The sequence below is a fragment of the Ambystoma mexicanum genome, chromosome 4q (genome assembly GCF_040938575.1).
Source record: "Ambystoma mexicanum isolate Mex_15411 chromosome 4q, UKY_AmexF1_1, whole genome shotgun sequence".
Classification (NCBI taxonomy): domain Eukaryota; kingdom Metazoa; phylum Chordata; class Amphibia; order Caudata; family Ambystomatidae; genus Ambystoma; species Ambystoma mexicanum.
The window spans coordinates 1,074,539,289-1,074,563,419 of NC_090928.1; the positions used below are offsets into that span (position 1 = coordinate 1,074,539,289).

At 49.5% G+C, this 24,131-nt stretch overlaps 1 protein-coding gene across 4 annotated transcripts in view; it reads right to left on the minus strand.

Annotated features, from left to right (window-relative positions):
• WDR26 (WD repeat domain 26) overlaps positions 1-24,131 on the minus strand; it is a 1,161,882-nt gene that overhangs the window by 450,563 nt on the left and 687,188 nt on the right. For all 4 annotated transcript variants that reach the window (XM_069608652.1, XM_069608650.1, XM_069608651.1 and 1 more), the window contains one exon: positions 21,764-21,909. In XM_069608652.1, the coding sequence (XP_069464753.1) occupies positions 21,764-21,909 (146 nt within the window). The remainder of the gene's footprint in view (positions 1-21,763; positions 21,910-24,131) is intronic.

The following is a 24,131-nucleotide window of genomic DNA, read 5'->3' on the forward strand; positions in this document are numbered from 1 at the left end:
GGCAGGATGTGAGGGAGGTTCCTGAAACTCCCCTGTCCTTTGTCTCTAGGAATGCCTAAATGCAAGCAGTCCTGATTGACTGGCTGTCCTTTCAGCCAGCCTAGGCTATGCATGAATAGGATAAACCTGCTCAAAAAAGGCAAGCATTTTGGGACTAGAGGCAGAGTAGACCACTGGGAGAAACACCCAACGAAGAAACCGTGAACGAAGCTTGCTGCATTCTCCTGGATCTTTGAATTGACCGGTGAAGCCCTGATGCTGTGCTGAAACTCCTTTTACAATTCAACAGAGAAGCTCCGGAAGGGACAACCGTCTTTCTTTGGGTTAGTGGGACCAACTAACCCAGAGACTAACTCCACTGGACCATCTTCCCTGACTGGCTGTACTTCTTCGCTGCTGCAAGAAGAGGGCCAGGGGTCAAGAAATCCGTATTAGAGTGCAAAGTCTGAAATCCAGCTAGAAGCTCCAGGAGTCGCCTAAGGACCCTCCAGAAACAGAACAGCCGGAGCTGGAGCCCCCTCACCAGAGTGCAGGACTCAAGGAGTGAAGGAAGAATCCCAGTATGTCATATGCCAAAACCCTGCCTGCGCCGTACCACATCTAGGACATTCGTCCAACAACTCCCTGTTCATTGCTCGAAGTACCACCGGAGTCACATACGTCCTATGTAGGCTATTAAATTGAACCAATTGGAAACAGGCATTCCTTGATGTCTTCCGGACTAACTCCCAGACCTGGGCCCATTCTTTCCCTGATATTTGACGCCCCATATCCGCCTCCAACCTCACCTTCAGTTCCCCCTCTGGTTTCCCCTCCTGCAGGGCCTTATAGATCAGTGAGATTCGTGCCTTCCCACCTGTCTGGTCTAGCAATACTCTGAGCACAGGGCACGACTCCAGTTCCTCGGGAATTCCTGCCCATACCTCCGCTAATCTACGAACCACCGCCCCATATGCTAGGAAAAGCCCCTGCGATAAGTCAAACTTCTGGCACCATTCCTGGCAAGTGAGTAATTTCCCACCTTCAAATAAGTCTCCCACCGTTTCGCATCCCCTCTCCCTGAGCTTCCGATTTCCTACCCTCCCAATCGCCTGACATAGCTTCAGATCCACACACCATGGGAGACTTCCCTCATACCGTCTTCCCACTCCCCTACCACCAACATATTTCCTCCACGTCTCTCTCACTGCCTCAAACACTACCGTTCTACCCTCATCACCCAGTGGGTACTAGAGTAATTCGAGTGGCCTGTAATTGGGTGGTAAGTCCCCTACCAGTCCGTTCAGCACCCCCCAGCCCCCGGTTGGTCCCACACCAACACCGACTGCAATTGTGCCGCCACAAAGTATTGTTCATAGTTCGGGCGGCCAAGACCCCATTCTTCCCTAGTTCTTCGTAGTATCTCTAAAGACACCCTTCTTCTCCCCGTACCCCACAGTAGTTCTCTAATCTTAACGTCCAGCATCTTGAAAAACACTCTTTTGGCCACATATGGCCTATTAGTAAAAAAAAAAAATAAAGCAGTTGTGGCAGGATCACCATTTTACATAATGCCACCCTGCCCATCAGGGATAGGGGCAACACCTTCCAAAACTGAACGAAGTCACCCATTTTAGATAATGCTCTCCCCGTGTTATGTACAAACGTATCCTCCATCTCATGGAATACCCATATCCCCAAGTATTGAAACACCTCCATCTCCCATTTTATCCCCAGTTCCGGCAACTCCTCTAGTGGACAATCCCGTAACCTCCCTAGCGGGAATAGCACCGGTTTATCAGGGTTGATGCGGAAAACCGACATATACCGAAAGTTTCGCAAAACTTCCAACAATTCTGGGAGATGCACCTTAGGATCCACCACATACAACAAGTCGTACGCATATAGGGACACTGTTTATAACCTCCCGCCTCAATGCCGGTCTCTATTTCCTGTCGCAAAAATGCTGCAGCTAGGATCCTCCCTAGAACTTTCCATTCAACAAGGAAATTGGTCGATACACCGCACAATCCTTCGGGTCCTTCCCCTCCTTTAGAATAACCGTGATCACTGTTTCCCTCATCGACTCTGGGAGACAACCATTCTTAAAGGCCTCCTCATACACCTTCAGGAGTTGTGGCACCAGGTCAGCAAACACCGAGTAGAACTCCACCCGGAGCCCATCACTACCCGGCTCTGTACCTCTCCGCATTGTGCGGATCACCCAGAGAATGTCGCCCTCCTCAATCAGAAACTCCAATTCCTCCCGCAGGTCCTCCCCCAGTTTCGGGAGCCGCAACATTTCCATGGGGTCCTCCACATCAACCTCTACATACCCACCCTCGCTCATATACAACTCCTTGTAAAACGCCACAAAAGTATCATTGATCTCTTTCTGGGTCCCCACCATCTCCCCCGTGCTTAACCTAAGCTGAGTTATCACCCGATCTGGGTTTTCCCTACTAATCAACCAAGCCAACAGCTTACCCGCCTTATCCCCCTGTCCGTGTAATCTAACATCACGCCTGCGGTTATCAAAATGCAACAATTCCACTAGGGTTTCCTAATGGAACGTCAGCTTCCGCACCACTGCTTCCCCTGACCCCACACCCCCCGCCGCCTCCCTATCCAATTCAGCCACCTGAGCCTCTGTTCGTTGTAACATTTGTCGGAACCGCCTACGCATCCCTACTGTCATGGCTAGGCATTTCCCTCTAATGGTCACCATAAAGGCTTCCCATAACACTCCCCTAGATTGCACTGAGCCCTCATTCAACAAAAAAAAAAAAAAAACGCCCCCGATTCCATGCCTAGGTTCGCCCACGAACGCCCCATCTCGTAGCACCTCCCCTTGGAGACGAGACAGCCGCAGCGAGGGCCTCTCATCAGTTCCAAATAACGTGGCCACTAAGAGGGAATGATCCGACAGTGCGCCCCAAATACGTTGCGTCCCCGAAATGCCGGCAATGTTCCCTTCCCGTTACAATGTAGTCCAGGCGCGAGTATGGCCGTGTACGCCCGAATAATATGAATAGCCCCTTTCCTGCCCACGTTTCTCCCTCCACATCTCCACCAGATCCAGTTCCTTCATTAATATATTCCTTGTCATTCACATTTGGCATGTACGAGTTCACCAAGCAGATTGCCCTGCCCTCCCATGAGCACTGCGCAAGCACCGTCCTGCCGATCTCATCCTTCCATAACACCTCCACCTTCAACAGTATCCCTCTCGCCACCCAGATGAGCACACCCCTCGGCTGGGTAGAATATGTTGTGCCAATTACTTGCCCTCCCCACATTTTCCCCAGCTTCCCTAGCACCTCTGCGCCTGCGTGCGTCTCCTGTATCAAAGCCACCTGTATCCCCTGCCTTTCCAGAAACTCCCCCACTCTGTCTCTTCTGGTAGCTCCCTAGTCCCCGCACATTCCAAGTACCGATTTTCACAATTCCTAGCCTGCCCATCTGAGATGTTGGAGCCTCACTCAAGTTATCCCCTCATCTCTCCAGACAACTCTAATCCCTGTGCCCAGTTCCGCCACAACACCCCTTCACACCTTATTGCCGCTGTGCCAGACCTTCCCTCCCCCCCCTTGAACCCTGGTCCCCTCCCTCTTGTACCTACCCCCCAACTTGGTGCTCTAGCCCTAGGCCCCTCCCCCCAACCCCTCCCTGTATATTTCCCTGCCCCAACCCCTCCCCCCAAACCCCATAACTGCTGTGAGTGGTCAGACCCTTCCCTGGACTCAACACTCCTCACCGTCCCTCTCCATTGCTGTAGACCCCTTGACTCACCTAACCCGCCCTCCCTTCCTCTCTCGTAGGTAGCAGCCAATAGCGTCATGAAACCCGGGGGATTCCTCCAGCCTCCCGGCATCACACCACCAGTGCCAGAACCCTGTCCCCTTTTACCCACCTCGACTCCCGAGTGGCCAGTTCCTGGAAGTCCATCACCTACCCACTGTCCCCTCCCCTCCTTCCTCAATCGTCCACCTCCTGATGCAGACCCTCTTTAGTCCCCCCCTCACCCCCCCCGGCTGGGAGTCCCCGTATGCAACCTCATGTCCAACCAGTCCCATAGCTCCCGTGGGCACGTAAAAAAACACAACTTTCCTCCCGATAACACCTTCAGCCTCGCCGGGAAGATCATATACTTCAGTTTAAGTTCCCGGAGTCGACTTCTCACAGCATCATATGACCTCCTTTGCCGCTGCACCTCCAATGTGAAGTCCGGGAATATCCGCAACTTTGCCTGACCAATTTCATAACAGCCCACTCTACGCGCATCCTGTAAGATGGCATCCCGATCTCGAAAGTTCATGATTTTGGCCACTATCACTCTTGGGGGCACGCCCGGCAGTGGGGGCCTTCCCGGCACCCTGTGAGCCCTTTCCACTGTGAAGAGTTTAGACAAACCCTTAATGCCCAACACCCGGAGGACCAGGTTCTCCACAAATAGTTCTGTACTGGGGCCTTCTTTCTCTGAAACTCCTACCAGACGGATATTGCACCGCCTGGAACGGCCCTCCGCATCTTCGGCTCTCACTTCCAACATCCGGGTCACCCCCACCAGGCCCGCTACCTGGTTCTTGAGCTTCTGGACGTCATCTTCCAGCATGGAAACCCTCTGGTCCACCTCCGTGACCCTCTCAGTTACGTTACGGAGGTCCGCCCTCACCAAGGAGACATCCACTCCCACCTCCTTGATACTTTCCTGAAGGGTGACTCTTGAAGCTTGTATTACCGCCATTAATGAGTCCAAAGTCACTGCGCCTTCCTCCCCAACAATGGACCTCTCCCCGCCTGTCACTCCGGGCCATCCTGCTTAGGAGCCCTATCCTTTGCCTCTGTGTACTTATCCATCTGTTGCTGGCTTTTGCCCATATTGGACAGGGGGGGGGGGATCGGGGGTTTCAGACACTCCACCACATGAAACTTCAAGTGTTCATTCAATGACCAATCTTGAAGAGATATTGCGTGACAGACTAGCTATTACTTGTGTCCATATCCGAAGTTAAGGGCCCCGGGAGTTCCTCAGTCCTTCCAGGCGGATTTCACTCGCCACCCCCTCCGGTATGGGCCATCAAAGTTTTTTCCCTCACTAGTCTTCACTGCGTGTCTTATCCCTTGCCGATCTCGCGCCGCCCAGGCCGCCTCAGCCCGTCTCTTACGCCTTTGCAGTTCCTCAACCACAGCCCCTCATGCACCCCAGGATGTCCTACGCATAGGGCTTCCCCCTTACTCTTCTCCTCCCCCCCTCCATGTCCAGTCCCCTCCGGGGTCTGATGCCACAGGTCGCAGCTCGCTCCTCGGGTGTTCCACCTGCCCTCAAGGGGAAGGCGTACCAAACTCTTCTCTGCCCACTGCCAGCACCCCTCTGCTCAGCCTCACGAAACCTTCGTTCTCAGCCCACCCGTTGCAAATGCAGGCCAGGGCTGTGTCCGGGCTGTGTGCAAGGGCTACCGGCACCTCCGTGGCCGCGTTCCTCAGTCTCCAAGCCTCACTCCCGTCCGAGGCAGCTCCCACCCGGCTCTCCCAGGGCCTCAGTTTCGCTCACCATGGGTGTCGCTGCAGCTGTGGAGCCCCGGTCAGCCTTCCTTTCAACTCCAGTGGCACTCCTCTCCGCGGCTTCCCTTCAGCTGACCTGCGCTGCCCCCTCTCCCCCCCCACGGGTGAGTCTCCTCCACCTCTCCCGCTACCGGCGCTGTTTCCGAGCCGCCAGCCACCTTCCTCCGCTCAGGCAGGGATGACCACCACTTGCCTCCAGCTCGCCGCCGCTATGCTGAACCTCCACACCTCCTCGGCGAAACTCAGTCCTTTTCCGAAAACTCCTTAGATCGCTCCGGCGGCCATCTTGGACCCGCGTGGACAGCCAAACCTCTAGAGCGAAGTTGCTCTGTTTCCACACCACAATAACTCCCCCAGAGGAGTCAGTCGAATCTCCAGCACTTCGGCTTCCAGTCCCGCCATTTCCCTACGAAACCGTAGGGTTCTTCGTTGCGGATTTCCTCAGGATATCTACCAGGGTCTGGGAGCACTGGGGACCTACGACTTCATCACTCCGCTGCTCCACTGTTCAGACTTAAGGTACTTACCTCATTGTCTTAGCTGTGCTTTTCCCAGTTGGGAATTGCACTGGCTTACCTTTAGAGTGGATTCCAACTCTCCATCCGTAGGCTTAACAGCTTGTGACCCAACACATGATTTTATTTAACAAACTGTGTGCAAGACTAAGTGCCTCAGCTCCATAGACTGTTTCAAATTCACTTTGGCTGTCCTGGCTCCCTGCAGACTCATCTAGCCCATTGATTTTGATATTGCGGTCCCTCATCGAATTAAAAAAAGAAGTTTCAGCACAGCAGCAGGGCTTCACCGGGCAATTCAAAGGTCCAGGAGGATGCAGCAAGTGTCGTTCACAGTTTCTTCATCAGGTGTTTCTCCCAGTGGTTGACTCTGCCTCTAGTCCTAAAACCCTTTCTCCCATTCATGCACAGCCTGAGCTGTCAATTACACAGCAGGATGGCTGTCCTGAAAGGACAGCCAGCAAATCAGGACTGGTTGCATTCAGGCATTCTTAGAGACAAAAAGCAGGGGAGTTACGGGAACCTCCCTCACATCCTGCCTTTCCAGATACACTGGAGCCAGAGGCTGGCTTCAGGGCTGAAGCCCGCCAAAGGTAAGACAAACAAAGGGCTCAAATCTGTTGCGACACACATTAAAACCCAAGAAAGACCTCACAAACAGAAAATTGCGAAAAAAGAAGACTGGGCCATTTTGAGAAAATGGTCACCCATGGGTGCTCTACTGCAGCTAAGGATTCAACCTGCGATAGAAAAGCACAATGGTAGGAAAATTAAACCACTGCCACCAGCCATTGAAAGGAGTGAGGTTAACAAAAAATGTTACATGAGAATGTAGGATAATGGGTACTAGGTAACCCCCCCAGCATTCCACATAAGATGGTGTGAGCTGGATCTACAAAGAGAAAAGGTAAGTAAAGTCAATTTCACTTTACTATTCTTGGGAACGGTAGCTCACACAAGAAAATGTAATTAAACCTTATGCGAAATCTAAAGAATTACTCCGACTGCACTGAAGCTGCTGTGTATCACCATACATAAACGCAGATGCCTATGGAGATTGTCAGACTCCAAAAACAGAGGAAACACAGAATCCAAATCAGGTCAAAACATGAGTGAGAAAAATGTCTTACTAACTTCAGGGTTAAAATTAAAAAGTCCTAAAGTCAAGCATAAGAGCTGGGGGTCGCTAAGGTTGAAGGGCATTAGCACAGAAATGAGAATTCTCCCCAACTGTAAACAGTGTAAGCAGCCACTTTTCCCTACGGGCTAGAGTGTTTCAAACTCCTTGGCACAAGAAGCTTCAGCAGTAGGCAATGCGATTCTGCGACTCCTGCAAGTTTCCTTGTACTGGTAACGACCAATGAATTTGGTTTTAAATGGCCCCTAACAAAGCGGATCTGTAGGCACAGGTTTAAAAACCTTTTGAACTCTTGGGTTAACCGCCCTTGAAAGGGATGCTGTAGTTAAGGATGGTAGAATTAGCTTTTTTATAGACTGAAGCAATGGTATTGACTAACCGATTTTTTCACAATTAGTAGATCAACCACAAAGTCTGTGCCTTCCACAGACTTGTATTTGAATTTTAAAATGATCAGCAGCTTTTTTAAACAGATCATTAAATAAAAGTTGGTTGTCAATTGGGGATTGACAACTGGTTGCAGGATTGTCAGTGATGATGCGAGTCAAGGATATCAATGTCATGGTCGTCAGGGTCATCGTAGATGGGATCACTCAGGATCATCATACCATGTACCCTGGTCATCTGTGCTCTGATCATCCTGAAGGACGCCATGCTGTGTTTCTTCAGTTACATCAATAATACTATGAGATGGTGATGTATGCATAGTGATAATTCTGTGGGATTTAGCTGGTGGTACCCCTTCTATAGCTATATATTTTTGTCTTACAGGGTATTGTTCCAGGAAAACTACAAAGGAGGAAACTTTATCCTCAAATTCCTCAAACTGCTCCCTGGTCCATGTTCCAGTTTAGAGTGTCTCTGAAGTGAAAAAACGATAGCCTTGGGGTCAACAGTGTGCTGTGTGCAGGTTCAGAAATGAAAGCCGGACACAAAGTTGTCATGTGTTTGGTTAAAGACTTATTAAATTATATGGGTTGGGAAAATGGCTCTCGGGCCCTGCTTTACTGAGGAACTGTGTCATGAAGTCAGAAATGAAAAGCCGCCCTTGTGTCCAAAACATGCTATCCTGACCCTTCCACTACAACCAAAACAACAAAAGTGATAAGGGAAAAGGTCTTCAACCTGATATTGGCAAAATAATGTTCGGAAACAAAAATAGAATAACTCAAAATAAAATATTCTTCAAGGTGGAACCACCTTGGCTCTAGGGGGCGATTACCTTCCCCTGGATTCTTCAATGGCTGAAGAATGTATTTTCTCGTTTCACAATATTCCTCTTAAGTAACAGGTTCTTAACAAGTTTTGTGCCTGGTACACTCTCCTGCCAGAACTTATCTATTTTCATGTGCCTGGTATGACTCTTGTCAGGGCTTCATTTGTATACTTTCAAATGCCTGGTGAACTTACTTTGTCAGGACTTCTCTCTAGTGCTTCAATCTTTCTTTTTACTTTCACCCTTACATATACTTTCTTTGACTTGGTATATCCTTCTTAGGCTTCCCCCACATTTGCAATCCATTTGCTCATAGGTTATTGATGTCTTGCTAGCTTTCTGCCCTTTTCGCAATCAAACACAGTTTCTTCTAGCTTCTGTAACTTTACAATACTCAATTTCACATTGGTGTGGTCGTCAAAACGCCCCGGGTCCCCATTTGGTCTGGTCACCTCACTGGTTCTTCACAGAATCTTCAGTCCCTTTCTTGTGTACACAGCATTCCTCCGCTAGTTGCTGCACACTCCGTCGTCTCTCAGGTTCTGCGTGAGGCAGTGTGGCTTCCCTTCTCTGCGGTCTAGCCACCAGCTTGTGTCTCCAGTGTTCTCTTGCCAATCCGGTAGATCCAACGCCTTCCCCTGTGCTCTCATTCACAAACCGCTTGCCATTTTTAAAGGTCCCACGTGCCTGTGCTTTACCCAAACTAGTACGTTCAAAGAGATTGAGGCTCTCAGTAGTTTGCAATGATTCCCTCATCCTCCTCGTCTCAGTACTTAGGTGGTTATGGGAATCGAAGGCCATTTGATGTACAGTATTTAGGAAGTTTCTCTTGGTGACTTCACATGACAAATCAGTTCCTCTTAAAGGGAACTTAAAACAAAAAAAGGGGGCTCCCTTGGAACTTTTATCCCTTGGATCATGGAGAGGAGCTTGGCAAAAGGATTGTTGGAAAAAGGTTTTCTTGAAAAAAGTATTATTGGAGTTTATAGAAAGGTAATTCTTAGGATTTTTGAACTTTTACTTATTAGAAGATGAATGGGAGATTGGTCTGAAAGGTGCTGTGAATAGGTTTTTCACTTTCCCTAAAGGGGAGGGGGGCACAGGGTAAAAAGGGGGTATTTTCCATGGGTAAATGGGGAATACTGCACCTCATCCAATGGAACCATGCTATTACCCGGTAATAGTCTCCTCCCATGCGAGCCTCCCTCATATTGCTTCCCCCAGGGTCAGGGTCAGTTAGCGGCTGCCGTCCCCTGGCCACACGTGAACATGTGATGACTCCATTGGATTCATCATGGTTGTCTCTTTTGGAGTGTTTGAGGCAATGGAGAAGAGGCCTTTGTGTATTCGGAGGCCCTATGTAACTGAGTAGCACTTGCAGTTGTACTGTTTTTGGAAGTTGTAGAGCTTCCGTGACTTTATAGTTTGTGTTCAACGCATGTTTTGCTGCCTGTTTTGCAGAGGGTGAACATGAAACGTGTTCAGTCAAATATTTACGCACAGCAATTTTAATACTCAGCATTTGTTTTTCTTTAGTGCCATGCGCTGAATGCGAAGACTTAAGTGCAGCAGGCTGCGGACGCGTCAAGCCAGAAGACACCAAAGTGCTTTCTGTTGCAGTGTGGCCCTTTTACGACTGATTCGACAAAGAACAGCTAGGAGTTGTGTCCTTATGGTGGTGTTTGGGATCCTCATGGTGAGGTCCCTTGTATGTGCCTTCGTCGCCAGGTCTTAACCCCAGAGTAGAACGCAGGGCCTTCCCTTCGGGTTCGGGCCCGCAAAGCAGGAGTATGCGCCCTCCTCTTTAATGCCTTCGGCATCCGAAACAGAGCCTTAGCTGGCTCGGTTTTCTCCCGACTCGTAAGCACTGGTGGCTGAAATGGCAGCGGACTGCATGGTGTAGGTCGCCCACTGTTTAATGCATCTGTTTTTGAGTGTTTTCAACCAAAAGAGCTTGCACGCTGCACATTGCTTTTCTAAATGGTCACTGGAAGACAGTGGTTTACACCCACTTTGTGGGAGTCTTTCCACAGGAATTTCCTAGTGCATGAAGGGTAGAGTTTAAATCGTGTTCTTTCCAAGTTTAGGTGGAACTGCAGCTAGACAATAGAGAAGAACAAGTTACTCTGTAACTTGGTAACTTTCTTTCGATGGGATGTTCCGACAACGTATTTCACATCTATGACAGTAATCACCACAGCTGTGCTGCTTTGGAAAATCTTTCGGCGTCGGCGTCCTGCGCCGATGAAGTCGATACGCTGTCCTCGAGGGCCTCCGTCGAGCCGACATCACCGGATGTTATAAGTAGGACGCACAACGCCCGTAGCCTCAGTTGTAGTTTTTCCCAGAACGTGAGGCACCAGTCTTCTGCCAGTATGACCACAGAAAGCCTTGCGGAAACGTAAGCTGCAATCGCATAAGACATTCTGTAGCGGGGTAGGGAGGGAGCGATAAGGAATAAGTCATCGGACCATCCCATCGAAAGAACGTTACCAGGTAAGAGTGTAACTTGTTCTTCGAGGTGATTGGGTCCTCCGACGTATTCCATATCTATGACAGACTCCCAAAGCAGTACCAACGTAAGGAGGTGGGAAAAGAATTTAGAATATACAAATTTAGAATGCCCAATCAGATTGCTGAGTAAAGGACCACCTTTCCAAAGGCCAGATCCTGCCCATGGATAGAATCTAGGGAGTAGTGACGAACAAAACTATGGACCGAAGCCCAAGTGGCTGCTTCACAGATGTTACGAATCGGAACACACCTCTGCAGGGCAGAAGAGGCAACCATACCCCTAGTCGAGTGGGCACGTAAGCCTACTGGAGGGTCCTTACCCGCCAGGCGGTAACATTTAGAAATTGACCAGATAATCATCTAGACAAAGTCTGCTTAGCCACAGCTTGTCCCAAACGCCTTCCAGCGTAACCAATAAAAAGCTGATCGTCCACTCTGACCCGGGACATGCGTGAAATGTAGAAACTTAAAGCTCTCCTAGGATCCAACCTATGGAGCCTCTCCTCGTCCTTAACAGGATGTGGAGGAGGATAAAATGCCAGAAGAATAACCTTCTGGCTTAAATGAAATTCCGACACCACCTTCGGAAGAAAGGAAGGACGAACTCGAAGGACAACCCTGTCCTTATGAAACACAGTGAAGGGTGGCTTAACTGAAAGTGCCTGTAACTCACTCACTCTGCGAGTGGAAGTGACCGCAACTAAAAAGACAGTTCTAAGGGTTAACAGTCTCAAAGGAGAAGAATGTAAAGGCTCAAATGGAGCACCCATTAGAAACTTGAGAACAAGGTTCAAATCCCAACCGGGCACCTGGAAAGGTGACAGAGGGAACACATTAGTGAGCCCTTTCAGAAACTGAGAAATTAAAGACATTTTAAAATAAGAATACTCCTCAGACAAGCGCTTAAATATGGACAGTGCCGCCAGGTAACCTTTAATGGTACCCACTTGCAAGCCCCTGTGGGCTAAAGAAAGCAAAAAAAGACAGAACCACCGGAATGTCACATGAAAAAGGATCCACATTCTTAACCCAGCACCAGTCGCAGAACTTTCTCCAACGGCATCGGTACAGGGACTTTGTTGCCGGCCGTCTGGCTGAAAGCGACACCTCCATCGCGTCTTCAGGGAGGTCCCAATCCTTATACCTCGACCTTTCAGAAGCCAAGCGTGAAGGTTGAGGGATCTGACCTCTGGATGGAGAACCTGACTCCCCTCCCGTGAGAGCAGATGGACAAGTCAAGAAGGTCCAGGTACCATGTCCTCCGGACCCAGGCCGGAGCAATGAGGATCATCCGGGAACCGAACCTACGTAACTTCTGCAACACTAGCGGGATGACGGGGACTGGAGGAAACGCATACAGCAGTGGGAAGGACCATACAGCAGTGGGAAGGACCACTCCACTACGAACGCGTCTCCTAAGGCTCCTCTTGGAGGAAATTCCCGCGAGCAGAACCTTTTGCAATTCCGGTTGACACTGGAGGTGAAGAGATCCACTTGATTCTCCACGAGAATCTCCTGAGCCAACTCCCACTCGTGAGAGATCGCGCTCTGCCTGCTCAGAGCGTCTGCCGTCTCGTTTTCGTCTACGGCCAGGTGCACCGCCGAGATCGAAATTTCCTGCTGGATGGCCCAGAACCAGAGCTGCATCGCCTCCCTGCACAGAGGAAGTGACCCTGCCCTCCCTCTTTTTTGTTGAGGTAGTGCATGGCCACTGTGTTGTCAGTCAGAATCAGGACATTCTTTCCTCGCACAGTCAGCAGAAAAGCCTTCAGGGCAAGCCTGACGGCTCTCAGCTCCAACAGATTGATATGGAGTCTGGACTCCAACGGAGACCAACGACCTCTGACTGTCAGCTCGTTGGCATGAGCTCCCCATCCCGTGAGGGACGCGCCCGTCACGATAGTCACCTCCGACCAGAGCAGCCAAAACAGGGTCCCCCTCAGATTGCCTTCGACGGCCCACCACAGAAGGTCCTGGGCGATCGAGGGCGGCACATGAACGGGGTCCGACATCCTGCCGGAGGACTGAGACCACTGGAGCTTGAGTGCCCATTGCAAAGATCTCATCCGCAACCTGGCCTCTGGCACCAGAAGAATGCAGGATGCCATGAGGCCGAGCAACCTCAAGAACTCAAACGCTGGGAGACTCTGGGCATGTTGAAACTTGTGCACCATCTGCTGAATGTAGTGAACCCTCACCTGGGGAGGAAAACACTGCCCCAGGGACGTGTCGAGCACTGCTCCAATGTACTGGAGCCGCTGAGTTGGTGTCAAGTGGGACTTCAAGTTGAGTGAGAAGCCCAGCTTGTGAAGGGAGTGGCAGGTGACGGACAGATGATCCAGGACTTCCTCGGGAGCGCGCGCTCTGATCAACCAATCGTCCAGGTAGGGGTAGACGTGAATCCCCACTTTCCTGAGAAACGCTGCTACCACCACCAGCTTGGTGAAAACCCTCGGGGCGGAGGTCAATCCGAACGGCAGGACCCGAAACTGAAAGTGAGAGTCGCCAACTGCGAACCTCAGGTACTTCTTGTGCTTGGGATGGATCGGCACATGGAAGTAAGCATCCTTGAGGTCGAGAGATACCAACCAGTCCTGAAGTTGAAGGGCCTGGAGGACTTGAGAAAGAGTCACATCTTGAACTTGTCCTTCCTGAGGAGCTTGTTCAAACCGCGCAAGTCCATGATGAGTCTCAATCCTCCGTCTTTCTTCAAATAAAAAAATAAGGGGAATACCATCCCTTGTTCCTCTCTGCTACAAGCACCAGTTCTATGGTGCCGTTCTGCAGCAGGGATTGAATTTCCTGCGCAAGGAGCGGATCCGGACTCTTCAAAGAGAGATTCCCTGGTGGATTGTCGTGAGGCCTCTGCCGGAAAGGAAGACAGTAGCCGTGGGCTATGATCTCCTGAACCCACACATCTGAAGTAATGGCACGCCATTCTACAAGATGCTGCGCCAGCCTTGCCCCAACCGGAGAAGCATGGGCCTCATGACTAAGCTGAAGTGGCTGCGGCAGTGCCTGAGGGCAAAGAGGCAACTGCTTGCGCGGCCTTGGCACCTCGAGTACCTTGTTTTCCACCTCTGGCACTCCTACGGTTGCCCCTTTGACTTGCAGCTCCGCTCGATTTACTAAAGTACGAGTAATATCGAAAGGAACCGCCCCTCCATTGCTGTCCCCTAGGACGAAAAGGCAGAGGTTGGCGAACTGCAGCGCCAAACGACTTCGCTGCAGCTTTGGAGGTCTGCAACCTCAAGACTCTCGTCAGCCTTGCTGCCAAAAAGATGGTCAGCATCAAAGTGCATAATGAGGAGCCGGGCTTGCACATCAGGAGCAAAACCTGACTTCCGCAACCATGCAAACCTGCGTATTACGGTGCTCGCCGGCATGGCCCGGCTGACGCAATCAACCATGTCCAGACCCGACTTAACGGATTCACACACTGCATTCTTGCCATCCTGTACGATAGCAAGGAAACCATCCTGTTCCTCCCCTTTGGGAATATGATCAGCCGCTAGGGAAATACAGTTCCACAGAGTGTGCGTGAAACGAGACAAGGCACAAATGGAGTTGGCAGCCTGAAGCGCCATACCCCCAGAAGAAAATGCCTTCTTCGCCCGCCGTCAAAACGTTTGTCATCCCTATCAGGAGGGATGGTAGGGTACGAGCCTGCTTTGCTGGGGCTGTAGCCGCCTGCACCACCAAACTCTCCGGAGTAGGGTGCGTGGTCAAGTAGCAGGGATCGCCACTGGCTGGGCGATATTTCCTCGGCAAGGACTTGCTCACTGCCGGGAGACTCTCCGGAGAAGACCAAGCCGCAGCCACCCTTCTCTGCAAGGCCATATTGAATGGCAGCACTGGGTCAGTTGGAGGACCTTGGTCCAAGATATCAAACCAATGTATGAACTCAATATATGCTAAAGACTTCAACATCGTAGAGTGCCATAAAGGCAAACTTCGAACCAAGCAACTGTATGAAACCAATACATGCCTATAGTTACAGATTGTTTTTCACCTGAAAACGAATGTATGAAATCAATACAAGTTATAAAGGTCTAATGCAAATTATAATTCCAAAGCAACTTTATGAAACTAATATAGGTCTATAGCTAAGCGTCGAAAACATTGTTTCGCACTACAATAGTTTTGAATCAAAAGGACCGGAAAAAAAAAATTTGAATGCCTTTTTTTAAATGTTTTTTTTTGCCTTAGTATAGGAAAAAATACTTGTTTTTCCCCAAAAAAACGATCCTTTGGTATTCGAACCTTTCACTATAAACCTGGTTTTTCGCCTGAAAACCTATGTATGAAATCAATACAAGTTAAAAAGGTCTAATGCAAACTATACTTCCTGAAGAAACGCTAACAACGATAAGCGGAGGAACTCGTGTCGAGGTTTTCCATGCAGAATACAGGTTTTCAAAGCAGATAAACAGATTAATTTTGGACAAAATACAGTGTTCATTGTGCATTTATTTTTAAAGTACAAGTGCAGACCAGGAACATTTTTTTTACATGCATGTTCTAGTTCAGGCCAGTCTCTGAGCAGGTCCAGGTTGCAGCTAATACTTTCAACTCGCAAAATCACTTTTCATTAAGAATCACATCGGAGTGCGCCATTGCTGCTTAATGCTGGAACTTACTATAACTCAACGCGGAACTGCGCCTATATTCAGCTAATACTGAGACAAGCACCCTCCCTTCCCCCAGAGAGTAGTTATGTCAAGGTCACAGGCAGCCGTGCTGTGTTGATAGCAGTTGAGTCCAGCTGCAGAGCTTTGAGGAGCTGGGACGGGAATGTTGGGTCCAGGGAGGATGGGTGGGGATGCACTTTTGAAGGTTAAATTCAAGCAGGGCATGGGGTTCTATGATGCCAAGAGGCCTGTTAAATATTGAGAGCACTACTAAGTGTGGTCATCCTATTTAAACAGCAGATGCCGCATTCTAGGGACAAATTAAAGAAGCGAAATTCAGACATAAGAGTGGTGGCACGATCACGTTATTCATGGGCACCTGGGTTCCCAGAGAGCTACAGGGGAGATATGCTAGGGCTGTACAGTGACTTGGGACTCAAGGAGCCGAGGTGATGCCAATAAGGAACAAGTAACTTACCTGCAATAATTGTTCTCCAGCATGGGTCTGGCATGGATTCACATGCTCATGAATATTCCCCGTCAGGCCGAGAATCCTCAGTAAAAGAAATAACAGTTTCACTTTCATTTAAGAACAGTCTTACTCCTATAAACCAATCACTGAGCTCTAGGTCATACTGCCCCACGCTAACGACTGCCCTCTCCTTAAGCCCCTGCTCTGGCAGCCATCTTCAGATGGGGCAGCACTTAAAGTGGCAGTATGACCAAGAAGAGCCGCAGAGGGGCAAGAGGGAGGGTTCGCATGTTAATCCATGCCAGACCCATGCTGGAGAACAGTTACAGGTAAGTAACTTGTTCCTTCTCCAGCATGGGGTCTGGCATGGATTCACATGTTCATGAATAAAGGACACATAGCAGAACATACACAACCATGGGAGGTGGCAAGGCTCAACAGAAGCAATTACTCTTACCTCCTCACCAGGCTCACCTTCAAGCGAACAGGTTGCGTAGCACTGCTTGGCCGACTCTTGACTCCTCTCTGGAATCCCTGTCGGCGCAGTAGAATTTTGTGAAGGTGTGCGTAGACCTCCACGTAGCAGCCCTGCAGATGTCCAGCAGGGGCACACCAGACAGGAACGCCAGTCGTATCAGCGATCGCACTGGTAGAATGGGCTCTCGGACGGCCAGGCAGCGGTCAGTTTGCCAACCGGTGACAATGAGTGATGCAGCCGGAGAGACAACTGGAAATGGAAGCCTTGGACAAGGCCTTCCCATGGTTCATACGACCAAAGTTCACAAAAAGCTGAGAAGTCTTCGAGAAACTTTGTGCAGGCCACATAAAACTTAAGCGCTCGAGCCACATCCAACAAGTGCAAATTCCTTTCAGATGGCGACGAAGGCGTCCGAGAAAACACCGGCAACACCAAGGGTTCGTTGAGATGAAATTCTGATGGAACCTTGGGCATGAAGGAGGGGTGCGCCGTGGAAAGTCAAATAGAACTGTTTACAGGACAGGGCCTGGATCTCACTCACCCTCCTGGCAGAGGTGATGGCTACGAGGAAAGCGGTCTTCCAAAAAAAGGAACTTGATATGAGCTTGATGCATAGGCTCAAACGGGCCCCCCCCCCAGTGGGCCTAGCCAGCACCACGTTGAACTCCCAAGCCAGAGCAGGCACCTTCAGAACAGTCCTTTAATGAATTCCTTAACTAGACAGTGTGACCAAAGAGAAGATCGTCCTGGAGACCTGGTGTAGCGGGAGATCGACGCCAGATGCAACTTCGAGGCGTGCGCCTGACACGACTTAGCCAACGGCAACAAGTACGGTAACACGATGGGGTGGGGGGGCGGTCGGTTGGGACCGGGGGGCTGTGACCCTCAGACGCTTAATCTTCTGCGACCGGCACCAAGTCACAAAACGCTTCCATTTGTGCCCGTGGCACTTAAGTCGACGACGCCCTGGCCCTGCAGTCCTCCGGCAGCGCGTACACATCGAACTCTAATGCTGCAGGAGCCAGGTCTTCAGGTTCAGTGATAACGTGGTCGTGGGGCAGGATTGCGCCTCCTTCCCTGGCTAGCAGATCCGCGACCACTGGTAGCTTGACTGGAGGTGCCGCCGACATGCTGAGACGGTCCGGGTACCAGATCTGCCTCGGCCACGCTGGTGCGTCGAGGATCATCCTGCACTGACACCGTCTGAGTTGACTTATTACTCATAGTAGTAGAGGCAATGGAGGAAACGTGTCCCCCATGCTCCCCGACTGGTGGAACCTGCTGCCGAACCTCAGGCACTTGGTGATCATCACGTCGCAAATAGATCGGTCTGGGGTCTGCCCGACCTAAGGAAGAGGCTGCCCACTTGATCCTGCCGAAGCTCCCACTCGTGGCAAAAGCGCAGCTCCCTGCTGCAAGTCAGTGTTTTTTACTCCCACGATGTGAAAAGGAACGAGAAATGTCCCCTGGGCGACAGCCATATCCCTTGCGCTCTATGGAGAGCGCAAGGGATATGGTGCCCCTCTGCTTCCGGATGTAAAACATTGTGGTGGTATTGTCGTGAAGACCCTCACCACCTTGCCCTTGAGGGAAGGAAGAACTAACCACAGGGTCCAAAACACAGCCCGCAGCTCCAGGACTTTGACGTGGAGCTCCTCCTCCTCTGGCAGCCACAGGCCTCTGGTATGGAGACGTCAGGTGTGGGCTCCCTAGCCCTCCAGGGAAGCGTCTGTCGTGACCAGTCTCCCGGTACCAAGGGCTATGGACGTCCGTGCCCCCGGCAATGTTTGTTTTTGACATTTGTACAGTGCGCGTAACCCGGAGGGATCTGGGCACTTGTTGGAGTGTACACCCACCACCTTATCGCCCGACAGAACTCATTGAAAAGAATCCTGTCTTTGAAACTTCCGGACATTGGATCCAACGGGCATCCAGAAAATTCCTGGAGCGGTCACATCCGCAGCCTGCAGAGCCTGATCAGTTGGACACATGACGACATACCGAGCAGCGACTTGATGGTCCTCACCGTGGAGATCTTCCGTGCTAACAGCCGTAGCACCGTGCCCAAAATGGACGCTATCCTCTTCAGACGATGAGCGAGTCGTCAAGGTATGGGTACACATGAATTCCCAATAGGCGCAGAAGGGCCGCCACCGGAGTCAGGCACTTCGTAAAGACTCTGGGCGCCGACTTCAGTCCGAAGGGGAGAGCCTTGAACTGGTAGTGCTTCCCTGTTGTCGCTGTGTCCGTCACCGTATCCCTAAGGGGTGGGGGGTGGTCGTGGGTGGGGCGGGGGGACCGGTGGCTGGAGCGGAGGCATAGGCCCCTTTCTTTTCTTCTGCGGTGGTGGCCCCTGTGTCAGTATTGTCACCGGTGGCGCGGGTAGAATCTCCGAAACCAGTGTGGAAGGTTGAGAGAATATCATGTGACAGATATTTGGGAGGTGCCTGGGGATTAGGGTCGCTGGGCCCAGCACCTATGTCATCGACTCCTCCTCCAGGTACCTCCTTGACATTTCCCGCCGCCGCCCCCAACAGCTTCCGGGATGGTGTGGACAGAACCTCTGTCCTTTACGTCGGAAGACCCTTTTTTGGGTCCTGAGGGGTCAGCCTCAGGTTAAGGGACGGCATCCTCTTCTCCGGGATCCTTTCCACTGGTTTGGCTGGAGCGTCCCATCTGGGAGGAAGAGATAATCTGGCCGTCGCCATGGCACCCTGAACCGGCCCCTTTTGCCTTCGAAAGGGCAGCCGGCACCAGCTCGATAGATGCGGACGAATTAGCTTGTATCACCTGGGCCTTCACAGGCAGGTAGGCCACCTTTTCCTGCTGCTTGGCCTGCTCTGGTTTCTCCCGTAGCTTCCCCGGGGTAGCAGACTTTCTCTTCGACGAAGAGGTGGTGCGATGGCTGGAGATTGAGGCCACTGGAGATGATGAACGCGCCTTGGCTGTCGCAGGACCCACTTGCGTGGCAACCCCGACGGAACCGGACTTGCAGTGTTGGCCTCCTATCGGACCCCCATGGATGGGTCGCCGTCAAAGGACTTAGAAGCCCGCTTTGGCTGGCTGGATTCAGAAGAGGCATGCCCCTGTGAACCACACAGGGCTGAGGCCTTGGATTTGAGCCACGCTGCCAGCCTGCTGTGCCGATCCTTCATCGTGCGCTCGCGCAAGCTTCCTCTTTGTGCATCGGGTGAACACAAAGCCACTGGGAATGCTTGTCCTCCACGAAAATGTTCAGCAACCCGCAGCGTTCTAGAGCTTCAAGTGGGAACCCCCTGTGCTCCCCTCCTGCTCCAACATGATCTGGCGTGCGATGTAGGCCCGATGGCCTTCTGGAAACTTTAAAGAAACACTCGATGGTTCCACCCTTGAGGGGTGATGAAAGATGCCGAAAAACTGATCCCCTTAGTTGGTTGAAGAACCAATAGAGCACCTGGGCTCAAATAAAAATAGGGTTTTTCTAGCAAAAAAGCGTGAAATAACGCAGAAAGCTCTAAGAGCGAAACATGAGGACTTTTAGATTTTTACTGCACGTCCAAGTGTTGGGAGTCCTCATGTTTCGCTCTTAGAGTCACTTGGACGTGCAGTAAAAATCTAAAGATGGCTGCCAGAGGAGGGGCTTAGTGAGAGGGCAGTCATTGGCGGGGGGGCAGCATGACCCAGAGCTCAGCGATTGGTTTATAGGAGAAAGAGTTTATAAACTAAAGTGAAACTGTTTTTTCTTTTACTGAGGATTCCCGGCCTGACGGGGAATATTCATGAGCATGTGAATCCATGCCAGACACCATGGTTCGGGAGCCGTTTGTGTGTGCCAGTGTCTGGTATAATTAAAACTGCCATTAGAATAGGTGGCCTTGCTATTCACACTTTGATCAGCATCTGACGGAAGGGTGCACATCACGTGATGGTCAAGAATGTTTTACTCATTAAACAAATGTATTATGGTAACAATGTACCTAGTTAATCAACCCCTAAGTTTCATAGTGACAATGTAGTAGGTCACGTTTAGGGGAAATGTGTTTAGATAATGTGTGACCAATAGGGTAATCGACTATGGGGGGGTGGAGTGAGTGCAGAATCATGTTGTAATCTTTTTTATGCATGTTTCTGTTAATTTGCGGTTTTCCGCTATAAGATGTAAACTCTTTGGGTGGGGCGAGCTCTGTGTTAGTTCGGTTCTACGGGACAGTCTGATACTTTTGCATGTCATACATCTTTGTTTTCCTTCCAACAGTGCATCCATTATTTGTCCTATTTGGGATTGTTTTGATCGATTTGGGTCATTAAACCTACAGGAGAATGTCCAGGCTCATGAGGAAACATCGAAGCCAGAGGCTTCCTGCACATCTGTGGCCTCAGATCCTCTGCTTTGCCACAGAACTCGTGAGGGAAGTCAGGCATACAGATGCAGTCCAAAGAAACTCTGCTGACTAAGTCAAATGCTGCAGATCCTGCGGACGGCATTGGGGCCTTAGAGATGTGGAGCATCTGCTGCCTGAAATTCTTCTGTAGTAGAAACATTATGGGAAGAGTATCTGCAATGCAGAGCAGAGTCCTCCTCAGAGGCATCCTTGGAGCAGGAGTGATGACTCAGCCAGCAGGGATCGAATCCTGAGGCCTTTGCAGTGTTTGGCACGATGCAGAAATATTACAAAATACGGTAAGTAATATTTGGAAAAGTAGCGTTCTTGAAGCGCAAGGAGTGCGCAGAGAAAAGGGTAGTTGACAATCAATATATACTGACCCCGGTGTCAGAACAACCATGCCGGACAGAGCCAGGATGCACCCCAGGAGACTAAACAAAAACGCTGAAGACAGATGGCAGTGGAGATAGAATATCTAAGATGCAGAATCAGTGGGAAGAAATAATTTTTTAGAAAGTGTTTTATAGTGTTAAGTTTTAACTGCATGTGTGTTCATGCCTTATAAATAGTATATTCTGTATTTGGATGTCTCTTAGCTGTTAATTGAACTTACACACCACCCACTGATCCAAGTGTCTTACTGTTATGACCAAGCTACATTGAATGTTAAGACCAAGTATGAAAAGCCCTTGCTCATTTAAGTTGGCCTCTCAGAACCATCCAATAGCTGGTTCTGAACACCCCTACTAACAACGATGCAGCCACTTTAAAAATTACATTGAGGTGAATGCCATTGGGAAATTATGGACATTGAATTACAAGAGGCTGTTCTGACAAACACTTGAGAGTTCAGTCCTTGCATTCACTCTTCGAGCTAAATAGAATACTTGCATGTTTCTATCCGTCAGGTCCTCAAAGTTATAGCCCCGAATTCGTTGGTGTGTGTCTGAAGCCAGAACTGTCTTGCCATCACTCAAGCACCAAAGACACTGAACTCTTACTCCTTCCCAGGAATCAAGGAGATTGCCATCCAAATCCTGGTTGGAAAACAAAATTAATTTGTAATTGAAATATTTAATTATTAACATGATTGAAAACAGATTCTTTGTACTCCAAATATTTAATGAGTTCTTGTGTACATTTCTGGATAACTATCAAGTTTAAAACTGTACGATATACATGCTAACATTTAAGAATTTGCATGAAAACCAATATAGAGTGAAGGAAACTTTTCAACAGAATAACTAGACATAATCAAGTTCCAACCGTAGTCAAGATTTATAAAACTCAAGCAAGCAACTTTGTTCAAAGAAATTGCAAGGAGTTGTGGGCACAGACTAAACCTGAGAAAAGTCCACACTGTGCAATATGCTTAATTCTTAATTTACGGATTCTTTGAAGGGACCAGCTATTAAGGAATATCAGGAGGCTACCGCTATTACGCTACTCATCAATAGGCACAAGCTATGTCTATGTGCACAGAATCTCCAAAACATTAAAGACTAGCTTACTTTATTTTTTTTACATACACTGAAAATGGTAGCAAGGTCGTTGGAAAACGAAGGGGCCCTAAAGATAGGGCATATGTGTTACAACTAGAAACTGAAGTACTTCACTTTAGCAATAGATAACCATATGCACATAGTCTACAGAGCCACAGCCAAAATAATTGCTCCTCCCAAGTTTGAAGGAATCTCCAAGTCCCAACACAAGGGTCCGGGGTTCCCTTCCTAAACCTAGGCAAACAAACAATCCTTAATGACTTCTAGACTAACCTTCTGTGGTTGTGGTACCAAGGCTACTCCCAGGAGAGGATCAACCTAGACAAGAATATAGAGTAGCAGTATGATCTTTAGTTAAGGAATGCCCAGAGAGGACTATGAAAATATAGTTTGTTAAAGGTAATTAAGATACTGATACAAACCACAGCGAACTCATTGGGGTCCAGAAAGACACTACAGGTATAGGAGCATTAATAAATCTTGACCATGTGAGAAACTCAAAGGTCTTAGTGTACCAAGTCTATCCTAGGGCACAGTACCTTGGTGCATCTTAAGACCTTTATCTGCCTAACCACAATAATCTCACATGATAGTCGGAGAGATGGACATTCTTGAGAGATAAGGGTGCTCAGGTTGTTCAAGTAAGTTGATGTTGCTTTTATGTGCCCTTCCAAATGTGAGCAGAGTGGTGGGAACCTCAAGGACAATGTCCAAAGGCTAGCATGTATTGCTTGGGTCATTGCAAGGGGAAAAGTAAGTTGCAGCACTACGACTGTAGCTGAAGATCTTCAAGCAATCAGCACTGCTGTGAAGTCATTGAAAATTATATTATGCACAACAGGATTCTCAACTACTGAGCTATGGTGCAGCTTTTGGGTCATGTTAGATGCAGCTACAGTAACAGAATATACATGTTGTGTACAGTGGAGGCAATTCAGGAAGAAGAATTCATCTGCGGTACAAATTGTCATCTCCTGGGTTGTAGCTTACTTTCAACTTGTAGTAACCCGAGAATTCAAGATCTCGGGTGCCGATGCACTTGCTGTACAGTGCTTCAGGTTTGTATTGGGTCAGCCGAAGAAAAACAAACCTCTACAGGGTGCAAGTGTTTTAACGCTAGGAACTAGGAATAGTCTGCAATGAGTGGGTGCTGGGTTTTTCTTACCTCGGCTCAGAAAACTAAACCAATACCAAGCTGAGCTTTGCTTCCAAAAAGAGTCTGTTGGAAGAGTGCAGGGACTTGCTGAGCTTCCCCAGATTAGTTTTTGGTTGGATATAGTATTCTGTCCTTGGCAAATCATCCCAAGTTAAAGACGTTAAGAGGGCACACCATCATCAACATCATTTAAGGGCTATGGGGGATCCAGAGGGAGCCTACACCACAATAACAAGGCTACATCCATTCATTCTTACCACCATACTGAACCTCTGCATGCACCCTCATGAGTGGATACAGAGGTGAATCCCAGATTCCATTCAAAGCTGATCTTCACTCACTCCCACCGCCCAAATGTGTTTAAATGGTGTCAAATTGCATACCACATCAAAATGTCATGGTCCGTGGTTATACTACATTTAAGAAAGGTTACCCACCATACTGACTACTGTACTCCTAGTCCGTAATACCCTTTCCTCCCTACTTCATGTGAGTCTGTCCCATTGGGATGCGACAGGTACATTTGCATAGTTAACAGGAATAAATGTCCCTCAAATTTCCATCTTGGGGCAGAACCTGTGTGGTGCAAATGCTGGCAGAC